The following is a 26,083-nucleotide window of genomic DNA, read 5'->3' as shown; positions in this document are numbered from 1 at the left end:
GCAGGAAAAGCCATGGAGGAAGTAAGCCAGAGAGAGCTACCTCAGACATAAGTAGACATCCACTTTAAAGTAACACAAAAATTATTACCTCTTTTAATATCCTACTGCAGCTTACCCTACTAGGGCAGGAAAATCTATACAGCCTAACAAAGGATGCCAGATGGAAAATTCCACTGAGCTTAATTAGCTCACTGCTATTCCTGGATGACTGATACTGATACAACTGTAAGATGGAGATTTTTTTTCTTTTTTTTTCCTAACATGCATTTTTACTTTAGTTTTTAAAGGTGTAATTGTTGCCCAGTGGAAAAAAAAAACCACCACCCAGAAGATCTGTCACCTGCAAACAATTAAAAATCTGGATTTGACTGACAGAAAAAACTATTTGACCTGAAGTTTGTTCCATCGCTAATCAAGCTATAAGAGTCTGGATTTTCAGACAATGCTGTTGCTTCAAACACTCTGGAACCTTCATATCTCATCTTCTACCTAAAATGTTTTATAAACTATAGATTTATAACTTCATACCTTTATTAAGTTAACAAAATTATCAGAATATGGGATGTCTCAAAGTGCTTTGTCATCAGCCTAAAAACAGCAAAACCAAAAAAAAGAGCAAACTCATGAAAGGAAAAGTGTTGATTTTAAACTGTAAAATATTTTTGGGTAAAAACTCCTAAAACCTATGTCCTGATGAAGACAGAAATATTTGCACCATTTTTAACAGCATCAATTATCACTTTAAAAATTAACAACGTGTGAATAGTTCCAAGTACTTAAATCTGCATGTGTACAAGTTTCTTACCAGGTACTGGTAAATCCAGCTTTGCTCGTTTCAATTCTGATATAGAATTTTGGAGCTGCTCTATTACAAAGTCATCTTCATAGAAGAAATCCTTGGCTAAAGACTCCTGCAGAAATTCTACAAGCTCTTCCATTTGTAATTTCATCAGATGCTCTGTGTAAGAAGAAAATATTATATATTAAAATATCTTGGTTATGGAACCCTGGAAAATGTACTTCAGTCATTAGATGCTTTTGTTTTCAAAGTAGAATGAAAAACACTTGTTAATTAGGCAGATAACAGATTTTTACACCAGAAATCTATTAGATGCATTAAAAATTCACTTGCAGATAACCATGGAAATGCTTTCTACACATCATTCTCTGCTTAGGACAGTGTTTTCCAAGAAGGAACATCTTCAGTAAACTAACTACAAGTCACTCTCCTTCAGCTTTCTCATGTCCAGCAGCTTCAGGTCTATTTTCCATCCTGTATCCTTGACTTACAAACACTATTGTAGATCTGTACAACATAAGCATCTCTCTTATTAAGAGCTGTGAAAAGCAGTAAAGTCTTTTAAAAATCTCTATTTACAGTATCCTCATTCACAACTGAATTAACTCCCAATGAAATGACGATGGCAGTTCACACTTCAGAGCCAATGCTTCAGGCTCTCTCAAAATTCAGGTCAGATTTTGAAAGCCATTTTAGTTATGATTATTTTTCTTCCCCTTTTTACATAGCAGTAAGGCCATGTGGCTTGCAAGGCTGTAACTGCATAGCTATGTACCTTCTTTAATAATATGTATGTCATCAAAAGCTCCAGAATGTACAATTTCTATACAGAAACCATAAAAAAATGTTTTTGCACTGTAATAAAAATGCCCTTGGCATGTACTGTACAATGACACTTTGGATAGCTATACCATCAATGTTTTTAAGGGTAGACAAGAAACTGGAAAACAAATCAGAATCTGTCTTCTGCCACCCTCTCTGCCAACACTCTCATCTCCTCTCTTGCCCTGAGGTACTCGCAGTGTTTGATGAAGTTGCTATGTACTTGCTAAGCAAGCAAATCCACATTCCAGACTTTTTCCTCAGGTCTTCCCATTAAAAGAACAAAAAAAAAGTAATAAATAATAAAAGCAATCATTTTTTAAAAATTAAAAAATTCTAGTTGATGTCTATTTGCAAATGAAGGAGAGAAACCAGAATGCTAAGGGCTAATGATTTGCCTCTTAATGTTTAGCTTTCTTCAGTGCAATAATGAAAAAAGTAACCTTTTCCATTTTTCAAAGCAGTTTATGAACAAACTAATGAGTACACCCCAGTGAGACAGTGAGGTAGCATCACCATGGATCACAAAGGACAAACTAGCAAGGAAATGAAGACATCAAATCTGCAGGCTCCATGCAGAACTCTGAATTTACAGAGTTAAATGACTTCACTCCGAAAGACAGTCTCACAGTAAGAGTGTTTCAAACTCAAGCTACAAGGTATTATCCTGAGAAATGTTCGAGTTTATTTAGAAGCTAACATCCATCCTCAAAGCTTCATGAATCCTTTGGAACTTAAGATGCTAAGTCACTTTGGGAAACCAGACACAGACACTTTGGACATCCTTCTGTGGAAAATCTCAGATTTTACATTACCAAAGGCAAGGGATGAAAGAGAAGGCCATGCAGGCAGACTACAGAAATGGTGGATTTTAATTACATTCTTGGACTAACAATGGTATAAAGAGAGACATACGCTGGTGAGTCCTCATTGCTGAGCTGTTTGCTGGTAGAGTTTCAGCATTTAGTGGCACACTCTGAATTCTCTGTGTGCTTTTCAGTCAATTTAAATCCTGTTGGGGTTAACAAGCCATTTCCAAACCACAGAACTACAGCGTCCTCCCTCACTGTTTAGTCAGCAATATGCTCACTTATTGTCAACAATTAAACAACTTTCTCACTGCAATAAATCATTTTCTTTGCAATCACACTGTATTGGGCCTGTCTGGGATGGAGTTTGTTTTCCCCACAGCAGCTGTCCCAGGGCTGTGCTGTGCACTGGTAGCTGGAGAGGTGCTGGGAACACCCCAGTGCTTTGGTCCTGCTGGGCAGTGCTGGCACAGCATCAGCTCTGGCTCTGCAACACTTCTCCATCAGAAGCCTGGGCAAGATCTTGGGAGGGGACACAACCAGGACACTGACCCAACCTAATCAAAGGGACATTCTATATCACATCTACTGTGCAATTCAAGCTAAGACAGAGGAGGAGGTGGAGCATTAGTTTTTGCCTTCCAGACCTGCTTCCCAGGAAGTGACTGGACATTGCCTGCTGACTGAAATGGAGAATTAATCTTTTTCTTTGCTTCCATGCATGGCCTTTGCTTTTGCTTTATTATCTTGACCCATGATTTCTCTTTTCCATCTTATACTCTGCTTCCCCCAATCCTGCTGAGGAAGGGAGGGATAGAGTGGCTTGGTAGGCACCTGGATCCTGCCATGGTCAACCCACCACACACACTTTTGTGCATAAGAAACCTAAGGCAAATGGGAAACTGATCTTCATACCAGGTCAAACTACATAAAATGAGCACGAAACTAGCTGAATCTCTGATTAGTTTTCAAATGTTTGAGAGATTTCTTACTTCTGTGTAGTTTCAGAATTGTGTAAGACATAGCAGTGAGAATCCGCTCTCCTTCAAGTATGTAGATATCCCATATCCTGAGGCTTAATGTAAAGGGAGTCTGCAATGACAGAATCAGGCAATGCTATGAGAACAGTCTGCCCCAAGTCACAATTAAACACAGCAATAGAAAGAAAAACATACTCACACGATCAAGGAAACACTGGAAAAACCACTTGGTTGTGTAAAAGCTAGTGGACATGTCCTGGGAGTCCTGCAAAGAACAGGGAATGTTAAAAATGCTTACAAAAATCCAAGTACTGCCTTGCACTGTCCACGAAAAAACATTTTCACCTTGAGGCCAATGCACCCAATATTCACCATAAATAATTAAGTTAATGATATAAGACAATGTTACTTCAATCCAACAAATGAAATTTCTGTCTTTTGTAGTTTTTTTTCCATCAACTTCACCACCTGAAGAACACGCACTTAGAAATGCAAAGGTATTAAAACACATCCTAACCTTTATCTTGTTCTTGGGACTATGTCACTAAACTGATTCACACAAAACCAGAACTAAGTTCTGAATTAAAACTTGAAAAAAATAGTAATAAATATAGAGACTGAATGTTTTCTGCATCCCTCTAAACAAATGGCCAAGAACTCCCTCAGAAGAGAGCTATGGAAGCATTTTAATTACATTAGTTTTTCCAGTTACTAAAGCAGCTTTGGGCACTTTTCTGACACCTTTTTTTTTTCCAGTGACCCAAGGCAGAGCAGGGAGATGTGGGACAGGGTCAGATGACAGGAAAAAAAGCTCCTGATTATTAATTGCAGCAATAAGATGTGTATGAACAATAATACAAAGCTTAATGTGTCAACCTCAGGTTCTGTCACCTCAATCAGGTGTAATTATTTTGGAAGTTTTGGGAAGTACAAGGGCCTTTTACCACTTACTGTTAAAACCACTCAGACTCCTTGGGATTATTCTGTATTTTCCTTCTAAAATGTGACCATCTCAAAAATGAGCATAACACTATATTCCTAAACAAGAATCATCATCTTGCATGTGCTGTAAAAACTAAATCCACTACTTTCACTGCAGAATCAAATTAGTTACAGAACTGGTCTTGAATTTTTTTAATATGACAAGATAATCTTGCATGATTAATTTTGACTTGACCTTTGAACAGCAGAGTGGGTTTTTCTCCTAACCAGATCTGCCTAATTCCCTGTTATGAGCAGGTCTTACAGCACATTGTTTAAAAAAATAAAAAAAAAAGACATTAAATTCCATTTTATAATACAACGAGCACACATTAGATGCAATTCATCACTGCCAAGGTGCTCCTCTGCTCCCAAATTGTCTTTTTTTCTTTTCTTAAGGAGATAAACATACTAAACAGAAAATAATACAGTCCTGGGAAGGTAATGTTTGTAAGCAGCAATTACTCTTAGATGTTGCTGCAAGTGAGCATCTCTTACACTACCTTTAAAGATCCAGAGATGGATTCTGGGAACACCAATGTATTGTAAAAGGAAAATTTTGATGACTGTTGGAAGGGCATTTTTCTCCCACTAGAAAAAAAATTTATTTCTTAGAATAAATACAGTCAAAACAAACAGAAAAAGGGAATATTATTTCCTCTTTAAGAGCATTAGAAGAGCTAAAACTCTACATTTAGCTTCAGGAAAATACTATGAGTGTGTGCAAATTTTAAAAGGAACATTAACTCCTCTTATAAAGGTTATTTTTTAAGCAGAATTTAAAACTGGTTGCTTGCAAAGTCACCTCTGTCCAAACATGAACCTCAAAGCTCTAGGTATAAAAAACCCTTGACAAAAAGTTTAACATCATCTTGATAACAGCAGTTTGCACAAGGCCAGGTAGAAGGACCACATATTTTCCTTAACTCAGAGGTCCAAAGTGAGAAAGACACCAAATTTCTTTACTCTTAGGATCCAATTCTACCACAACTCTGACAAAGTGCACCACAGCTTTGTCTACAATGAAAACAACACCACTTCTGCCTCTTAGACTTGGCATTTTTTTCCTAAAGTTTGACTATTCTTGACCCAGCAGGTTCACCTGAACTGAAGGTGGCAAACTGTAAAATTAGCATTGCTTGAATTGTGATACAAATACTTACCAAATGCTGCTTAAGTTTGGACAGAAATTTCTTCAGTATTTTGTCATGATGTTCTTGAAACCTCAACAGTTTTGGAAAACCAGGAATAAAAAAACCTAGGAAAACAAAGTTGAGGATTTAACAGGTGTATGTGCTATAAAAATGACATAAAAAAGGAATTAAGACTTCGAGAACACTTATCCTTCTATAAGATCACTGGATCTGAACAGATATCCATGACAATATTATGATGTTCATACACAGATATGCACATACTTCTGCCTAAATAACTACAGTACAACATCAGCAGTGACTATTGTTAGATCAGTAATGACAAAAGACAGCAGACCCATCAGTCAGACTATGTCTACCCAACATAAGATCATGTGGAAATCATGCTTATCATTATTTATTCTCTCAAAACAAAGTACAACTCCCACCAACTAAAAATTTTAAAAGCAAAAAGACATAAATCGGAATTATTGCCCAGAAAATTCATGATAGAAAGGTAAACAGCACAGGCAGCTACTAGCACTGCCTGCACTGAAAAAAAGACCATAAAAAAAGACAAGAGGGATATTCTACCAAGACAAATATCACGATTATATGCTGTAAGTAAAGATATTGAGCTCACACAACTGAAACAAAGGGAATATAAAAAAAACCTTTAGTAGTTTTAGTGATCATACACTGGAAAAGGAAAGCACTAAGATCCCCTTCCAACTGAGTTAGCAGCAGAGTTAAAAAAAGGCTCAGAGCAAACACATAATACTAGGCAAAAAAACCCTTGAAATGTAAAGGAAAGCTAGCACAGCTACACAGCAGGAAAAGAAACCATCCACAGAAGAGCCTTCAAAAAGCTGAAACCATGTTCAGATCATAAAAACAGAGATGATCAAACACTGGCAGTATAAAAACGTGAAAAAGCAAACCTACCCCCCCAAAAAAAAAACAACTTAAAAAAGGCATTACAAAAATATTAATAGACTGTAGGTTCAATGTGTGAAGATTTTTAGAAGTGCTCAGAGAGCATAAAGTCAATAGTAAAGCCAATTTAGATTTTTCTACAGAAGACTCAGTGGATGTTCCCAAGTCAGAACACTAAACAACTCTGAAACAACTCAAAGACAAAATAGCTGAAACATGGATTGTAAAAAAACCTCTTGCCAGGAGGCTGAGAAGTGGCTCACATGATGTCAGTTTTTCTTACACTGTTTTTCAGTCCAGTACCTGTTCAATATTCACACCAACACTCTAAATATTACTTAATAAAGTAAGCTGGGGTAAGTGGAATGCAGAGAAGAATCAACATGGTTTGTACAAAGAGAGGATATGTCTCTTAAACCTACTGGGCTTCTGTGGGAAAAATCAGTGAGTGTGTAGGCACAGAGAGAGCAAGGCATATTGGCCATTTGACTTCCCAAAAGTTTCTCCAGTCCACCTCCAAAAGCAGCTAATGCAATGAATTTAAGGACAGTAGATTTAAAAAAGACAAAAAGGCTTCACCCATGAAGTTGCATAGGGGACATAAACTATTTGGCATGTGCCATGCGTCCACAATGAACAATCAGCCAAGTCCTAGCCACCCTAAAAGAGTATTGGAAAGCCTGGGAAAGGCAAGAAGTCACAGAAACTATCAAAATATAAACCACTTGTGTGCCAAGAACAGATGAAAACACTATGTCTGATCAGCCTAAGTAAAGAAACTGCTGAGGGAAAATACCACCAGGTGCCAGCAGTGAGCAGGGGACAAACATCCACCACCTTCTCTACAGCCAAACCTAGAGGGGATCCTCGAGAAACCACTAAACAAAAATGGAAGAACACAATCCATAGCCAAACACAATGGGTCTAAGCCTATCACCAGCTACCAGATCACAGAATTATAGAATGGTTTGGGTTGGAAGGGACCTTAAAGATCATCTAGTCCCAACCCTCCTGCCATGGGCAGGGACACTTTTCACTAGACCAGGTTGTTCAGAGCTCCATCCAATCTGGCCTGGAACACTTCTAGGGAGCCTTCTTATTCATCACAGCAAGTTCAAATGAGGACTACAAAAATTAGCCTGAGAAATTTGTGTTAGAAGTTCTCCATGAGCATCACATTCCAAGGTTGAGACTCTCTTGTGTTTTCAAAAAGAATGACACAGACAAAACCTGGAAAAAATTTTTAAATCCAGTTCAATTGTCTACAGCATCTTAAAAAAGCAACTACACCTACATGAAGCTCCCAAGTATCAAAACTAAATCAACATAATGAGCTGATTCTGACTCATCTCAAATTTTCTGAGATTTGAGGAGCTCAACATTCTACATAGTCGAGGTTGCATAGGATTTTGGTTGTTATTAAAACCACAGATTTTTTTCTAACATGCTTTTAGAATTTCACTTACAACATTGATCCTCACATCAGATCACACTATTTTTTTCAAAGGGAAAAGCTTTGAAGGAGGATAAACAGAAAAATAACAAATCAGCTCTTGGTCTTGGGCGTGGAGAACATCCAGGAACACTGAAAAGCCAGGGAAGGAAGATATCACAGTATAAGAAAGTCTTAAGCAAGGAAAAGGAGCTAGAAGTTGTTGGAAATTTGTTTAAAAGCCAAGTTTTAGATGGCATTTAATTTTTCAGGATTCTGAGAACTACAGCTTTTCTGAATCACCACAACAGTAACATCACAAAGATGCTGGAATTCCTGGACTTGTTCCATACCAATAGCTATGGAATATGCATAGATCATACCAAATCTGTCATGGAAAGAGAACTACTGGTAACAGAAGAGTAACAATACTGTGAGAGCAGGAAATGCTGTGTGAGGCAGAGATAAAAACTGAGAAACCTGAAGTTCGTGCCCAGACACAAGTCCATTTTTTACTGCAGATTCCTGTCCTGCCATGACAGCACAACCGGAATATTATTTAACACATTATGTATTAGATTTCTGCAACTATTTCAATCCTATATAGACATCTACATAATCAGCCTTCAATTGGTTACACTCCCTGAGAGAGTAAGAGGAGAGAAAACCACCTGATCTTCATTCAGAACTATTTGAAAGGCATCACATAAAAACCCAATAACTTACCTGTAAGGGTGAGAGCTCCAGCAACACCCAATACCCTCCAGTATAAAGCTCCCACGATGTCTCATTTTTGACTAATCAGACAGAACAGCATATTTCCATTTTCCAGCAATTTACAACTAAAACAGGACAGGTTGAAAGCTAAACACACTAAATGAGATGGAACTCCATACCGTGCATAGCGTGCTTTGGACCAGAGAGAAGTTTCACCAAGGCCCAGAAGGCATCTTCTTCATTCATATACATAAGGAGTAAAGCTGTGATCTGGCTCATTCCCTGACAGTATCCAACTTCCTGAAAATCAGACAGTGAAAATATTAAACTGCTGGAAAAAAAAAGCCTCACAACTATGAGCTCTTAGTTTGATCTTGAGTTAGTGGAAGAAGATGATGCCTCTCCTGATGGCACAGGTTCCCTCATTGTAACACCACCAAACAGATAGAAGGGATGATGCACAACCCTCCAACTGAAGAGTAACCTGGAAGTATTGATTGTTCATCAGAACTCGCTAATGATGCACAAAATCCTTGACAGTATTAATAACTTCAAGTAACATTTTCCATTTAGTTGTAATGTGGGGTTTTTTTGAGGGCAGAGGGTCTGACTTTGCTTTGGTTTCCAGTCAGGGCACCATCTGATAAACACAGGACTTTTCAAGAGAGACCTGTAAACCTGCTCAAGTTCAGCAGCCCAATAAGCAAGCAACTGTAATAAACCCAAATAAAAAAATGTTATGGTTTCAAAACTGAACTTGAGTATTTCCTCTGCTATTAATTTTGACTTCTATGGCAGGAACCAACTGTCACTATCATTCAGCTGCTCAGATAACCCCAAGGATAAGATATTTGTAATGGCAATGACTTAATTGTTGCATTTTTCAGGTTTACAAATTCTTAGCAGAACTTTGCTCTAGAGATAAAACCAAAGCATAAGAACTGCTACACATTAAGAGAAAAAAATGCATCAACATGAGTGCGAAAAAAACTTCACTGCAGTATTCTCATTATTAATAGTTGGTTTTAAACAATATTTTTTGTGCAATTTGAAAATACTAGTCCCATGTTTTATAGGAGGTGTATAAAGGTCAGGCACAAAGGTGACATTTCCTAGAACTTTGAAAAAAGTCAAACAAACTAGTAGTTAATTTGACTAACTATATTCACTTTTCTCTTGTTAACTTTACAGATTTTTACACTGATTCTAGGGACTTGCTGATGGACATAAAATGAAAGATGTATGGAAAGATTCAAAACAGGCCTAGGGAATGAGGGGATGGTGCATTAGAACTGCAGCTAAATGTGGATATGATAGCATTGCTGTTTCTTCTATTTTTAGCATAAAGCCAAAAGACATTACAAAATCCGTAAGTCCAACCCTTATGATATAGTCTGGAAATCCCACTCTAATAAATCCCCATCCAGGACTGTAGCCAAGACCAAGGGCTTACGTAAAAATGATGCAACCTTTAAAACCACTTTCCATTTTTTAGAACCCTTCAGGTTATGAAATAGCCTGTTGACTCCAACATGCATCTTCCTGCAGTATTTTCCTTCCCATCACTCAAATGAATGTGAGGCAGACAATATAATGGGAGGAGAAATATCAGTAGTAAAATGCTTCAGCACAGCAAAGATTCATTATTCCTATTAGACACAACACTTAGCTTCAGCCAAACTGTATGCACAGTTCAATCTGCCCAGTAAGATATTCATTACCAAAATGTTCTCTTTTAACTTCAGCTCAAAACACATCAACAAACAATTTATTTCTATATACTTTCAAAGGTCTGTGAAATGTTCGTTGGGTTTCAGTGTGAAGATACACAACTTACCGTATTATATATGGAGTATGCAGCTAAAACATGGAACAAAGATTGTTGCCTGGAGAAATAAGAGCAGAAAAGGAAAATACTATAATACTGTCTTTTATGAAAACAGAAAAATGTAGAAGTAGTGAAGAGTATTTTGGAAATGTGTTCCCCCAATTTAACTTGTTTAGCACTAAAGAACAGGATAAACCACACTTCACCAAGATAAGCACTTCTGATTTCAAGACAACTTTGTAATTAGCACTTTCATGATGCTTCATACGTTCAAAGGTTTCAAAAAATACCTACAGAACTTTGAGAAGGCAATGGTGTGGGCTCATCATTTTCACAGACAGGTAAAGGGAAACATAGCATGGGCTACATTTCAAACACTGATCCAACCTGAATGCCAAAATTTAAACCCCTCAGACCTGATTTCTGTGCTTGCAGAGCACTAACAGCTGTTCCTGATTCCAAACAGAGATGTGGAAGTGAAGACATGAAATACACAAAGCAGCAGCAAAGGTGTCTTAATCTTGGCACAGGAATTAAAGTCTGCTCTGGTGATTGCTACTGTCAGACTGCAGACAAACAATATTAACTCTGACTCGGCATCCTGCGCTCAGTCCTCGGAGTGTTCTGATCTCCATGTACTTCAGAGTCAGAACTACAAAGAGATTGGTAAAGGTCTTTTGCTTTCTGTAAAACAGCCTAACTCGTGAAGGCAGCAAGACAAAAAAAAAACCAAAACAGCAATCAGCAGAACTCTGCTCTTCTCAGCTGGGACATGGAAGTACTGGATGAGAGCTATCATAATGAATTTTTAAATCCACACCTACTTTTTGTGATGTGTTCAGGAGAGAATTTGGATTCCTGAATGTTACTTTCATCTACAAATAAAACGGCTAAAAGTTAACTGCTGAGTTTTGCATATTGGTGTTTTTCTGTCCAGGGACAGTCAAGCAAGAAAATAAAGTATGAGCAAAGAGCTGCTTGTTTTCTGCTGGCAAAAGGATGTATGCTTGGAGAATGTTACCAAAGCATCCACGGTATGGCATTTTTGTTTGCCCTCTTGCAGAATTGAAGTTTAGCCACTCTTCAGTAATCAAACAAAAGTGTAACCACAAGTACCAGATAAGCCAGAGCTTTATTTTACAAGGACAAAGCATAAGGTCCCAAATGCACACAGGAACCATAGAAAACTGAACATAAGAGCTCGATCTCATTCCCAGTAACGTACGTAAAACAATGGTAATTTTAGTACTATTTACACTGGATGATACCACTAAAGACCTGTAAAAGAATGAACTTTGAAGACATGCAGTCTGCTTAAAAGTCAAACAAGCTATTGGCTTACCCAGGGGACTTTATTTCACTGCTATGTGAAATGATTTCTGAATTTTTCATCAAGGCATCGCTGGAAATGCATAATATACGTACAGTAATTCCAAGATCTATTCCAAGTGTGAAATTGCTTCAGGCAGCCAAAGGCTTTCCTGTGGACTCTGAGGGCATGCTTACAACACAGCCACGGGGACTGGAGCTGGCTCTGCCTGTGTTAACCCCGAAGTGACACCTGCAATGTGTGCACAGAAGCTAGGTAGGGCTCAGAGCAACCCAGTCAGTGTGGGATGGCACCAAGTCAGTACTGCCAAGGGGCAACGTGCAGACAGAACTGCACATATGGATCTGAACAGAACAGCTGTGTGCTCATTTCTGTGTTACTGCCATCACAGAAATTCCCCATATTTAGAATTTTGCCACAAAATACCTAGAATAATAATGTAAGAAAAAGGTTTACATTATCACATTAAGTCCACAGCTCTGAGTATTGCTATTTGAAAATAGTAGACTACCATAGAATCTGCCTTGGCAAGGAAAGGAGATTAAAAACTGTACTAATACAGAGACAGAAGGGACGAAATACTCTCTTCATCTCAGCAGGGTGCTGATGCTGCAAGCCAGCAACAATACTGATGTTTGTATCACCACTTTTTTCACTACTAAGCATTTTTAAAGATGACAGCTGCCTAATATTTCTCATCCAATTGCAGCAGGAAAAAAAACCAAACCAAAACATTTTTAGGAAATCCAAAAGTGTTGTGCCCTACATTTGTAAATACTTAAATGCTCACATATGAAAACACTGGTTTATTTGGTTCTGAATTAGATAGTAGGAGAAAAGGAATATAAAATCCAAAGGAAGGCAAAAATCTCTGGGAAGATAAAAGTGATGAGAAATGCACAGTTAAATAAAATGATTGTATAATAAATCTTAATTCACTTCTAAGCTTGGAATTCCCATGCATTTGTATGTAGTGTCTGGGACTCTTCTTATTAATAAACAAGAAGAGAACAGTTTAGAAATGGCTTTCTTTGGCATGGTACTGACCACCTCCTAAGTGAGGGAAAAGTAGTTAGTTAGATGGTTTTGTGCTAGTAACAATATCTACATCCCTGCAGAGAGACAATCCTGGTTTGAAAGTTTGGAGCTCACATTCAATTTGCTTGGCCAGGTCGAGGAGGCTCGAGGCAGACCAAGAGACAGTTTTAAGACAAGAAGAACAAAACTTTTCCAATTTACTTACTTCACACCATATCTGTCCCGAAACATGATGTGATCTCTGTACGTTCGGTTTACATCAAGATCAATTTGCCTAATATCTGGCGAAGACCCTCGCGCTTGACACTTCAATTTCTGGAAAAACAGTAAAGAACAGGAATTAAGTTTAAAATTGTGAACTCTAAACCAGCAGAAATCTGCCTGACTATACACCTATATCGGAGTATTTGTCACCATGTGACACTATAGAATAGCAACTCACAGGATAACAATTTTAACTTCCAAAATATGCATATACAAATTCATAGAGATGAATAAAGGCCAATCCAACAACACTTATTTTTTTGGACATCATTCACTATCCATATTCAAGGCTGTTTCAGCAGTTTCTTATTGCCATTTCTCAGGTAGGCAAAGAACTGGACAAAGACAGAAAATTAATTTTACTACTCAGGAACAAGAACCTAAGACTCAAATGCTTCAGATTGGACTTTTAGAAAATGATTTAGTGTGGCTTTCACACTTTCCCTGCCTTTTTCTCTAAGCAGAAGTAATAGCTACATAGTGGCCAGTTATTATCTAAGTATAGATAATGGACATTTCTGTAGTAATTTCCTCTGTCTTCTGTTCTAATCTAATTTAGCTGTAGAATATATCTACTTTAGCACTTGCTCTAGTGTTTTATAATTAAATCCATTTTTGCAACTGAATGCTTAGGAAGCCTGCACAGGTTAGATTGCCACCTTATTTTTTGACATTCATTCAGTCATTCATTCTCACTTCTGTCCTTAAAAGTTTAGTTTGCAAGACCCTGGATTCAACACAGTGTTGTGGAAACATTACATCTGGGGAGGCATTATTAGGGAATACCACAGACAAACAAAGGGCAAAACTCTAGAGGTTCTGGGTACAAGAAACCAAGAAGGATAAAAGACAAAAATCAGATAGATAAAGGGAACGACATGCATCCAGTGTGTTGAACACAACCAGAAGCTTCAGGCACATGAGGAATTGCCTGTGAGTCACTGCACCAACCAGTAGCAGTTGTGAACCAACACAGCACTAACCACAACCTCAGCTACACACACCATTCAGTACAACTTCAGCTAATAACACCCAGAGTGATTCATTCCCCAGACAGAAAAGCAGAGAAGAGAAAATGTATAGTTTTAAGGTTCCATGAGGACCCAGAGCCTATGATTTGTTGGAACATACAACAGCAGCACCCTGAGCCCTTGCCATGGTGGTAACTCCTCGTGTGAGTGAAAAGGAAAGTACCTAAGGTTTGAGGAACTGAAAGCACAGACAAAGAACTGGTAATTGCCCTGCAGAGGGAACTGAAAGCAGCTGTCTGACCTACAGCAAATATGCATATTATCCTTCTGATTTTAAGGTGTGCAGTTTGCAAGTGATACTTGTAATGAGGAGTGGTAATATCACCTCAGGAAATGGAGATCAGTAAAATGAGCTTATCGCAAATAAACAAACCAGGATAATGATGGAAGAAACTCTTTCGACTTCTATACCTGAACTACAAACACTGCTTTGTTTTCCATTGAGCATTAGATGGCATTAATCCTTTCTGAAGATTAATTCACCTATTTTTAAATGCTTCTAGTTTTACTCCTTCCCACAGCTACACCATTCAACATGAACTCTGCTTTATCCTTTCTGGATCTGCCACTAGTCTTACTTAGGAAGTTAAATAAAATGTAATAGTCAGAAAGAGCAGTCTGACAGACTAAAGAGAGGAATAATTTAAGAGGAAGATCACAGACACCAAAATTTAGATAACATCAATGCCAACATCAATCTTATTTCATGGCCACATAAGATTCCTCATCTAGTCAGACACGAATTCTCAGCTCCAAAAAAGAGCTATTAGAAAATGCCAAAATCAAATAAGCAATGCATTTCCTTGAAACTCTACATTATTCCTTTAAAAGGCACTGAACTCTTATATTCCTATGGGGATAAATTCAGACACATAACAATAGTAAATTGCCTTTCTGTTAGCTGAACTCTCTCTGTAATCCTTTGGCAGAGAGGAAAAGACAAAATTTTAAAGGATTTGATTCCCCTTCTGCCTAACTTCCTTGCCTGCACATGAACCTTACTCCCTGCTCTTGGGTCTGAAGTTCAGCTCTGATGGTCAGCAGCTATATCCACACCTAGAGAGGAATTAAGAGTAGGGAAAAATTGAGAGAAGCTTAGCCAGAATAATTCACAGGTTGCTTTAACTGCTACTCAGGGTGAGGCTGAGGAGGTAACACAGCTGTTTCCTTCATATTCGAAGTAGAAAATATGCTTAAGTGGCTGATTAATGCCTGTAGAATTTTGTGGGGTTAATATCCTGTCATCAGTTGCACCTCTGAGAATACAATCAAGTAACCAGGCAGTGCCTTGTAAAGAATATCTAGGTTTCATTGGGAGATGAGATGACAAAGATTATCAGCTTGTTCTGGCTGTTACAAAGTTAAGGTACCATCACTTCCAGAACACTGGAACTTCCTCCACTGGTACTCATTTGACATTTTTCAAAGAGCTGTAGTTTCCAAGTCTTCTTACTGGGACAATGGATTTTTCTTGTTTTATTTTGCTTTGATTTGAGAAGGATTTTGTGAGTATTTGAGAACAGGAAAGGAAATGGAAATCAGATCCAATTAATTCCATGAATTACAGAACCAAAGAAAACAAGCTGGAAAAGCACTTTTGAATACACAGCCTTTTTCCTAGCTAAAACAAGCAGTAATGTAATTTCTAATTTACTTTTATAACACTGCATAACAACAAAAGCTTAATAAAGCCTGTAGTTTTAGCATCTGATTTTTTTAATTAAGTGGAAATTCTACAAACTCACATTATAGAAGTCTTTCATTTCTTCTTTCATTTTAGGGACATCAAGTAGCAAAGACCAGACTTGCCCTCTGAACTGCAGTGGGATCCCCTTATAAATTCTCCTATGAAACTGTAAAAAGAAAAGAAAAAAATATATATAAATGCAGCACAATCTACAATGCTCTGAACAAAAGGAACAGCGATGCACAACATGCTGAGAGAAAAATGCATTTACATAGTTGTCCTATCAAAGGGATGACCTGCTGGGGACAAAGTGTACCAGAGTCTTTTGAGGGACCTGGAGTGTCCAGTGATGCCATCTGGGACCTCCTGACAGAATCCAGAGGCACAGGGACAAAACAGGCACACAGGCCATGCCTACAAGCCAAGACTTTCACATGTAGAAAGGTCTATCAAAATTGCATCACCTTTGCTGAGCAAATTTTGTAATTTAGACCCAAAAAATCAGATTCTTTGTTAAGAACTGCAATGATAGGACAAGGGGTAATGGGTTCAAACTGAAGGAGGGGAAGGTTTTCCCTGTGAGGGTGGTGAGCCACTGGCACAGGTTGCCCAGGGAGGCTGTGGCTGCCCCAACCCTGACAGTGTTCACAGCCAGGTTGGATGAGCCTTGAGCAACCTGCTCTGGTGGGAGGTGTCCCTGCCCAGGGCAGGGGGTTGGGATTAGATGATCTGTAAAGTCCATTCCAGCCCCTAAATTCTATGATTCTATGATTCTTAGCGACAGAGTATTTCAGAATAAACCACAAATAACTCACTCTCTTTACAAAACTACACACAGAAATGGTGAAAGGCAAGCAGCAATATCACAAAGCTTTAAAGATTTCCAATAAAATATAAAAAGCAGAACTGATTTTTAATTCTTGTATAACGGCAACAGCATTCTGAAATTTATGTATGCAACTCTGAGATCACTAAAACACTAACTAGGCTGCACCATTTCTGCAGCTCACAGATTTCTAAACTAATAATCAGCTTTCTAAATGCATATTAAAAGATTTGCACAAAACCAAAATAAAACCCACAAACAAGTTATCATCTTTGAGGGAACATGCCTAAAAAAGGGAAACAAAAAAGAGAGCTCTAACAAAGAAAATAAACGTTTCTGAAGTTGTTTCACCATTATTTTAATGATGACACAGGAGGCAATTAGATTCATAAGAGAACAAAACACACACAACCATTCTCCAAACAATTTATTCTTCCCATTTATCCTACAGTGAGAGTTGACCTTTCAAAATCTCAATTGACAAAGCTATCACTTCCTTTAAACATTTTTATAAAAGTTATGTTTGCCACATAAGAAACATTTTAAAAGAAATACCCTCTTCAAAGACAGGGTCGTTTTCCTTTTCATGTATTTCACATCTCCAGTTTTGGAAAATTAATGAACCCCTCGTTGAGTACATTTGCAAACCTCCTGCTGTTTGGGATGTAGCAGCTCTTTAAAGGTGTCTTTAATGCCAGCAAGGATTTGTGTCTGGATTTTAGAATCCATAATTCTTGCACAAGTAAGGTTATGACCTTTTTTTCCCCCCGTTCCATTTTCAAATGAACATTTTAAACTTGTGTAAGATGCAGCAGCAATCCTGAAGGCTGTCCACAAAGAAAATGTTGTGCTTTGTAAAGAAAAACTTGGCTGCTTTAATACTGAGCATGCTAAAGCAGCAACACTCGTATTATGATCACAGCTATGTCAGTACAGTTTCTTCTGCAAGGATAAAGAATAACATCCAGAGCTACAAAGCAACCTCCTCTAGAGATGGAGATCCAGACCTCAGGTCACACTGAGAATTTCAGTGTGTGTCAGCCCAGACACACAGTAACTGCTGGTGAGAGGGAATTCAGCCCTTTGAAAGACAAACACCACAACTGCAGTGGAGTCATCCTAGGAAGAGATCAGCCTGTCTATTGGAAAGCAGAATGAGCCACATTTGCAAAATCTTTTGTGGAAATTGGAAGGCAATTTTTTAAAAAAAGATAAAAAATGCAGTGATCTATGTCCCCAGTGACAGGTAGTTGTACTCCTCACACCCATAGTGCAGCAACAGAATACCTTCACAACAGACATTTTTGTCAGTTAATTACAATTTTGTAACTCATTTTCAAGTATCTCCAAGAACAAAAGGTTACTAATGAAGAGAACTGGTGGAAGAATAAATTCTCAAGACTACTGCTGTTCTAAATTAATATTTTGAGAGAAGGTCAGGTGGATATCAAAGGCCAAAAACAAGCCTTTGTAATAACAGCTTCTTATCCAAACAGAATTAAAACAAATCCAAAGTGTAGGGTTGTTTCAGGGTGGTTTTGGTGAGACAAAACTAAAGGAGAGCCACCACCAGTTTCAGAGGAGTCCATGGCATTTAGAGTTTTCTGTGCTGCCTGGATTGAAAGAGACAAACACTAGAAAAGCCTATGAAACAGCAAATAAAAACTGAAATAGAGAACTGTGGAAGCAGTTTGTACAGAAGCTGGAGAAGTCTGGCACACAGAGCGAGCTCAACAAGCTGGAGAAATGGGCTGGCAGGAGCCTCATGGAGCTCAACAAGGTGAGGTGCAAAGTCATGAACCTGGAGAGGAACAATCCTAGGCACCAGAACATTCTGAGGGTCACCCAGCTGGAAAGCAGCTTGGCAGAAAAGGACCTGGAGGTCTTGGTGGACACCAAGTTGAACAGGAGCCAGCACAGTGTCCTTGAAACAAAGACAACTAATGCTACCCTGGGTATGTTCAACAAAAGCATTCCCAGCATGTCAAGGGAGGAGATCTTTCCCCTCTACTCTGCAGTGGTGAGGCCACACCTGGAACACTGAGTCCAGTTCTGTGTTTCTCAGTACAAGCCAGACATGGACATATTGCAAAGGGCTACAGAGATGAAGGGAATGATGATTTCAGCAGTGGAGAGAGGCTGAAAGAGCTGGGACTGTTCTGCCTGGGCAAGAGAAGGCTCAGGAGGATCTTATCCATGTATATAAATACTTCAAGGGAGGTGCAAAGAGGACAGGCTCTGCTCAGTAGTGCCCAATGACAAGACCAACGGGCACAGACTGAAATACTGAAGGTTCCCTCTGAACATCAGCAAATGCTTTTTCACTGTGAGGGTGACCAAGCACTGGCACAGGTCACCTGCAGAGTTGTGGTGTCTCCATCCTCAGGGATTTTTGAAAGCCACTGGGACATGGTCCTGGACAGTAGGTGACCCTCTGCTTGAGCAGGGGGTAGGACCAGAGGTCCCTTCCAACCTCAACCTTCCTGTGATCCTTTCTGATACTGCAATTTTGTGACAATGACATGGCTGTGCTGCATCTTGGAGAGTATGGGGAGAACCCACACATACTTCACAGCAAAATTCACCTCTGACACTCATTGAGCCACCAAACAGTTAATCTAAATGAGCAAACTGATCATTAGCTAACTGAATCTCTGCACCATAAGCACCATACTAGTGCCCTCTGCTGTCTTTTCTTTCCTTACGTGAGTTAAGCAATGCTGGTTGGGTCTATATACTTGCAGAATCCTAATCTACTCTTCTGCTCCCTCTGAATTAATACTAAATTTTCTACATTCTATTTTAATTAAGCTACTTTTTCTTCTGCATCTGGGGAGATGAAATAATGACTCAATCCTCAACAAATACTTTAAAATTAAGACTTTCTTTAAGATACTAGCTCAAAACAAAATACAAGTATATGAACTCGGAGTTCGGATAATTGTTGTATGAAAACATGCATCATTCAGAGACTGGTGGTATGGAATCTGGGATGTTTGCATCAGCATGGGACAAAGAAAGCATTTTACTTATAATTACATAAAGGCAAAATAAATAAAAATAGAGGTTCAAGTTCTATATCACATCTAAGCTGATATTCAGCCAAGGATAGCTGTCAGACTCTTGCAATTATGACTAATATTGCTGATCCTAAAGGAGACAGGACAAACAGACACTAGGTGAGCTCCTATCACCTGGGAATTCAAAAGGAGCTTCTCATGCAAAAAGAAATTGGACCTGTAAATATATAGAAGATACAGAATGAACTAAAACACTTACAAAGCTAGAAGAAAGAGAAAACCCTCAAATTTGGAATACTCCAAATTACCTATCATCTCAAATAATGAAGTCCATAACATCCAACATTTAATGTTGCCTCCAAGCAAAAAACCTGGAAAATAAAAAACCTCCCCTTCCCCCCATGCCCCGATCTCCCCAGCTCATAAATCCAACTAGCTCCTGGACAAGCAGTGAGGGCCACTGTCACACAACACCAGCCTGCAGAGTGGGAACTGCCATCACTGCTCCTGCAAGATGTAAAACTGGTTTTCTTGCAAATGAAACTTTCTCAACTGTGTCAGGAAAAGCCGCAGAAGCAGCAGAGGGACTCTGCCACCTCAAAAAGAATCAGTGATGAGAAGCACAAGAATTAAAACCAGAAGTCTCACAAGAAAGTATATTTATAATGAAAAGAAAGTATATTTATAAAGGCTGCTGCCTTTAGAGGTTCTTCAGCTTCTCTGGGTTGCATAAAAAGAAGAAAAAGTGCAAATACAAGAGTTGCTCCATCTCATTCAAAAAATCTCAGGGATGAGAAGAGGGTTCTTCATTAAAGCTCTGTGTTCAGACTCCAAACTAAGTGGAGACTTGATTATTATACTCTGTGTGAATGCCAGAGCAGCTGGAAATGGCAGCTACACTGATTGTTTCTCTTCTTCCTTTCCCTCTCAATTTAGGTAACTTCAATCACAGATAGATGAAGGCAGACAGGGAAAGACAGGAATACTTTGGTGGAAATACTCAAATGGGAATACAACACATAATAGTTTTATTTAATCTTTCCTGAAAGTTATGATCATACTAAGCCAGGAAGGATTTACTATCTGTGGGTGGTTGATTGTACCCTGGACTACTAAGCAGTAGAATACAAATAGGAAATGAAAGCATAAGCTAGAGAAAGACCACAGTGAAACACAAACTTTGCTGCTCTGTGACACTTCCTGCATAAGAAATGACTGATGGGGAGATGAAAGCTTTGTTTTGACAAATATCAATCACGCAAAGACACAAGGGCAGTTACACACTTCAGAGACTGATGTCTGTAAGAATCACGATGACTCCACTGAAAGAGATGCCTAAATAAACACACAGGAATCAAGGAGTTTTGTACACAAAGAGGAAGGAAGGCAAAGGCACCAGGAGGCCCCTATGAGTGAACAAAGAGTGCCTGGCCAACCTCAAACAGAGAAAGGAAGCCTATGGCAGGGGAAGCAAGGACAGGCAGCCTGGGAGTAATACAGGGAGATTGTAGGAGCAGCCTGGAATCAGGTTAGGAAAGCTAAAGCCCTGACAGAACTCAATCTAGCCAGAGACATCAAGGTCAATAAGGAAACCTCTTCTAGGTATGTTCATGATCAAAGGAAGGTTAGGCAAAATGTGAGCCCTTTCCAGAAGGAGACAGGAAACCTGGTTACCCAGGACATGGAGATTTTTTTGTATCCACAGTATTTCTGCCTCAGTCTGACAAGTGCTCCAGCCACAAGGCCAACATCACAGATGATGTGGAGAACTACAGCCCAGTCTCATCCCTGTGCCCAGCAAGATCATGGAGTACATCCTCCTGGAAACTATGCTAAGCCACGTGATAAAGGAGAAGGTGACAACCAACATTCACTAAAGGCAAATCGTTCCTGGCAGAGTCAGTGGTCTTTTCTGACAGGGTTGCTCTGTTGGTGGGTAAGGGAAGAGAAAAAGACATTGTCTGCCTGAACTTGTGCAAAACATGTGACGTTGTCCCACACAGCATCCTTGTCTAAAATGAAGAAACATGGAGCACTTGGTGGATAAGGAATTGGATGGATGGACACAGCCAGTGAGTCGTGGTATCCTGCCTTGTGCCATGCAGTGCCTTGCCTTCAGTGTCCAAGTGGAGAAAAGTGATGAGTGGTGTTCTCAGGGGTCAGTACTGGGAGAGGTACTGTTAAACATCTTTGTCCGTGACATGGACAGTGAATTGAGTGCAGCCTCAGCAAATCTGCCAACGACACTGAGCTGTGTGTGCACAGGTTGCCCAGAGAAGCTGTGGATGGTCCATCCCTGGATGGGGTTCTGAGCAACATGGCCTAGTGGCAGTGTCCCTGCCCATGGCAGGGGGCTGGAACTAGATGCTATTTAAGGTCCCAACACAAACCATTCTGTGGTTCTACACAGCTATGGAGCTGTACATGGGCTTACTTCATTATGTCATTCTTCATTACCTCTAAATCACTATTCAGACATGGCAGAACCTGGCACATTTCTCATCTCAGTGTGACAACTCCTCCAAATTTTTCCAGTTCCCCATGGTCACACATTGCTGCCTTCTATTCCCCACTCAATCCCCTTTCTTTTTAAATTGGGTTTAAGCACAACAGTTCCAATGGAAAACAGTGTGAAGTTCCCAGAGCCCTCATCTTTTTCCTGAGATATTCTTCTGCAATAAAGATCAGGGCAAGATGTAAACTGAAGCATCTTGCATCCACACACAAACATATATCAGTGTGTTAATGTTCTCTCTTCATTCTTCTTGTGAAGTTATGACAGAAAAAAAGTCAGGAGGCAGCCTATAGGCAGCTCTGCAAGAGTATCAAATGAAAACTGTATTTTGCAATTAAGCATATGACAGTTTTGGATCATGTAATCAAATAAATGGATTTACAGTATGTGTACAGTAGGAACAGATTTCCTCAAGGCAAAACTCTCAGCTGTATATTATGAAGGCTCATTACAAACAGGCTGTCTCAAGTTCTGTATTTTGTACATCCCTGCTGTATCCCTGGAACCATCACGTTCTCCAAGTCTCCCTTGCTCTCTTTTTAAGAACACAAGCATCTCTCAAGTATGCCATTTTCCAAAACCAAGTCATCACTACAATTCCAACCTCTAATCCCACAACATTATTATTGCTGTTGTGGCTGCAATGTTCCCAAAGAACACTGGCCTGAGGAGCAGTCTGACTGCACAGAAGCCATGGCAGTGTCAGCTGAAGTGAGTCTTAACACACAGGCTGTTCGTTTTCTTTAGCAATTTGTTCCTCTAGCATTAACCACTTTATCCAATCAAGTGAAGACAGAAAGCAAGAGTCAGGAACTGTTCCTGCAACTATCACTTCCATGCTTCAAGAAGGCAAGCATGGAAAGCTGGTGCATTCTTCCAACACACTTCCAGACAAAAACTGTCTTTAATTGTGAGTTTTGCTCAACACTGAGAACATGCACAGGCTTTTAATAAAGAGCAGTGACAAATAATGTTGAGCTTTCCACTGCATGCTCAGGAGGAAGCAGCAGCCAGTTCTTTATTCTCTATGTTCTAGTTCACTTACCACTTAAGATGTGAGAAAAAATACAAGGGTGTTTTCCTTATTCTAAGTCTCATGTGCTCCACTAGAGTTCAACAATGAGTGAATATTTTTCCTAGCCTCAAGCAAAGTTCACCCCTTTATGAACATACTGAATTATTCCTGCCACTATTTATAGTTCAGCCAATAATTTGTTACATGAACTGAAACTCTTTCTGCTCAGCTGCTCTGCTATACCTTCTGCATGCTTGGTGAAGGGAGGATTATTTAGTTCAGTCAGTGTATCAGGGATGTCACCAAGGCTGAACAGCAAGACTGCTGCTGCTTAGACACACCTAGTTATTGTGCTACCTGAAAGGTCATATTTAACATTCTCTTTGCAAATGTGGCTGTTACACAGGTTTTTTTATCATCCCTTTGATTTGGGAACAGTTGATCCTCAAATCACCCAAATGCCACAGTAAAGAAATTAAGCCACAACCATTAGGACCTCTAGCTTTCTCCTCCCAGAGAAGATGACAGGATCAGCAGCACGACAAAATACTGACAGAACCCCCAACAGAAAATGCAAGTTTTAAGCCTTATTTAGGAGAAATGGAATCTGAATTTGGGAACCTCACATTCTGTGCATTATCCACCAAACAGCCACGGGACCAGTTACAAAAACCTCCCCAGGACACGGATTTGGGAACAAGTCTCTCCAGCAAGTTTTTTCCCCAGCTGAAATTCTTTTGTAATTTTAAGACGACCAAGACTACCAGCAAATAAACTACCCGTATGAAAGTCCCTACCCTACTTACTCCTTAATGGCAGAACTAACATGGCCCAATCTTTCCACAAACTATCTTACCGACATTTTTTTTTTTTGCAGACATGAACACAATTCTTTACATTTGACCACCAATTTTGTTGGGTCATTATTATTACTATTGGGTTATTATGTATTACTGCCTTTTGAAAGAATAAAAAGCCTTTTTTTTTTTTCAGTGTGAGGTTTTGGTTTTTCCAGTTATCAAACAGAGGCAATCTAATTTAAGGGTACACATCCATTCAGAAGTGACAGTGGCAAAAACATGCAGAACTTTACCTTTTCACTATTCTTGTATTTTTCCCAGCTTTTCAGCATCTTAAGCCATTTTGTAGTTCTTTCAATTTCAAGGTGCTTTTGCTGAAAAGGAATTAGAGATTTTTAGTATTTCAAAAATGAATACATTAAAAATTGTGTATGTTTTTCTAAAAACACTGAGAAAAATATTAACAGAGCATCATCAGCTTTTTATCCAGCCATCCAAAACCAGCAAAGAGCAACATCAGTTCACTTAAAACATCCAAAAAAAACAGCTAACCAAAAACCAAGCAGAAACCCTTATCTTCAGCACTATGGAAAAACTGTATTTTGTAAGAGGAGGTTAAGTACAAGATTTGTAGAAGTTTCTTCTCTACACATTTTTGCCAAGTAAAAACCCCTTCAATTTGGTTTTACACTCAGTAAGTTTTCAGGCAAATAATTTCTGCTGCAAACCACTTAAAAGTTAGTCGCCTCTGAAATGACCTTCTCTACCTAGACTTGCCCTAAACATAATTAGCTTCTGTTTGCCACTGATCACACAAGCCATCCTTTCTTAAAAGACACAAAGTTAAAAAGCTTCAAAACACGTGAACAGAAACAAGTGCACACAAGAGACTCTGCAGGAGCAGCACTGGGAATAAGCTCCAATTCCAGGCACTAAAACCCTGGCTGTAGTTCTCCTCCTTGGGTTGGTACATTTTTACCTGAATTCCCCTATATCCTAACATGAAGGATTTCTTCTGAACATCCCTTTGCTTAAATTGTATTACTGACAAGAATATTTCAGAAACAAGGTGATGGAATGAGAATTCAAAACAAAACAAACCACATCTTCTCAAAAACAAATAGTTATACTAAGTTGTGTGACACGGAACCTAATAAATATGCGGATTCCACACTTCGTTTATATTATATATGGCTTTAAAAGCATGGGACAACCCTGCTAGCTTAGAGATTGACATTCAGTCTTTGAAAATATTGCTACAGTTCCCATCAACTTCTTGAACTTGGGAACCAAAGAAGCACTTGGAATAGCTATCTGAGTCCATGGAATTTCAAGTCATGTTGGCTATACACAGCCAAAAATCTGCATTTAGTTGGCTCCAATGATAAGATCTTTAGTACTTCTTTTTACAGCCCAGTTCTACATTTTGCAAAGCGTCTCTGATTATACTACAAAGTTAACTATTAACTCTGTGTGCTTACATTTTTTTAATGGCACTATTTCAAGTCTCGCATAATGCTTTGGAACAGAGGATCCACACTGGAAAAGGTAAAGCAGAAAAATGTGTGTGTGTGGCTATTGCTTTCTCTTCAAAGGTGAACAGAAACAAATATTTAGTCTTGTTGTAAAGGACAAGCCCTCCAACTTCAAATCCAGGGCTTAACGACAGGAAGGATATTCATATGGTTAGCAATTCAACCTGGTTAACAATGTAAAAGTTTCATTTTACAGCTCCGTGGGATACAGAAAACTTATTAATACTTTCATTAAGTATTTATAAAGTCAAATTGCATCTCAAATGTGGGCAGAAAATATGGAAGAAAATTATTACTTATTGTCTTATCAAAATTCTGATTTGACTTCTAGCTTCACCCCATCAGAATCTGTGCCTTCTTTCTTGGCTATCAATGCCACAAAGGCAAAGGACTTGTTTGATCCAGGAGCAAAAAGCCTTGCACTAGCACAAGTATGACCTGATGACAGTTTAGGTCCACCCCAACCATGAGTCAGCCCATGAAGTGTCCTGAGAATAAGCTGGTTTGGGTTAAGATATTTTTGTTTGACACAAGTGTAATAAAGTTATGGGGAAAAGAAGTGCCTCTACTCTTTCCACCTTAACT

At 38.9% G+C, this 26,083-nt stretch overlaps 1 protein-coding gene across 1 annotated transcript in view; it reads right to left on the bottom strand.

The window, feature by feature from the left end:
* The window catches only part of USP6NL (USP6 N-terminal like), a 56,253-nt gene that overhangs the window by 7,976 nt on the left and 22,194 nt on the right, over positions 1–26,083 (bottom strand). The window contains 9 exon segments of the mRNA XM_009074056.1: positions 806–958; positions 3,423–3,522; positions 3,610–3,675; positions 5,555–5,649; positions 8,789–8,909; positions 10,447–10,495; positions 13,011–13,120; positions 15,846–15,953; positions 24,257–24,337. Coding sequence (XP_009072304.1) covers positions 806–958; positions 3,423–3,522; positions 3,610–3,675; positions 5,555–5,649; positions 8,789–8,909; positions 10,447–10,495; positions 13,011–13,120; positions 15,846–15,953; positions 24,257–24,337 — 883 coding nt within the window.

Source organism: Acanthisitta chloris, unplaced genomic scaffold (assembly GCF_000695815.1).
Source record: "Acanthisitta chloris isolate BGI_N310 unplaced genomic scaffold, ASM69581v1 scaffold2190, whole genome shotgun sequence".
NCBI lineage: Eukaryota > Metazoa > Chordata > Aves > Passeriformes > Acanthisittidae > Acanthisitta > Acanthisitta chloris.
The sequence above is the reverse complement of the archived record's forward strand: the minus strand, read 5'-3'. Positions and strand labels throughout refer to the sequence as shown.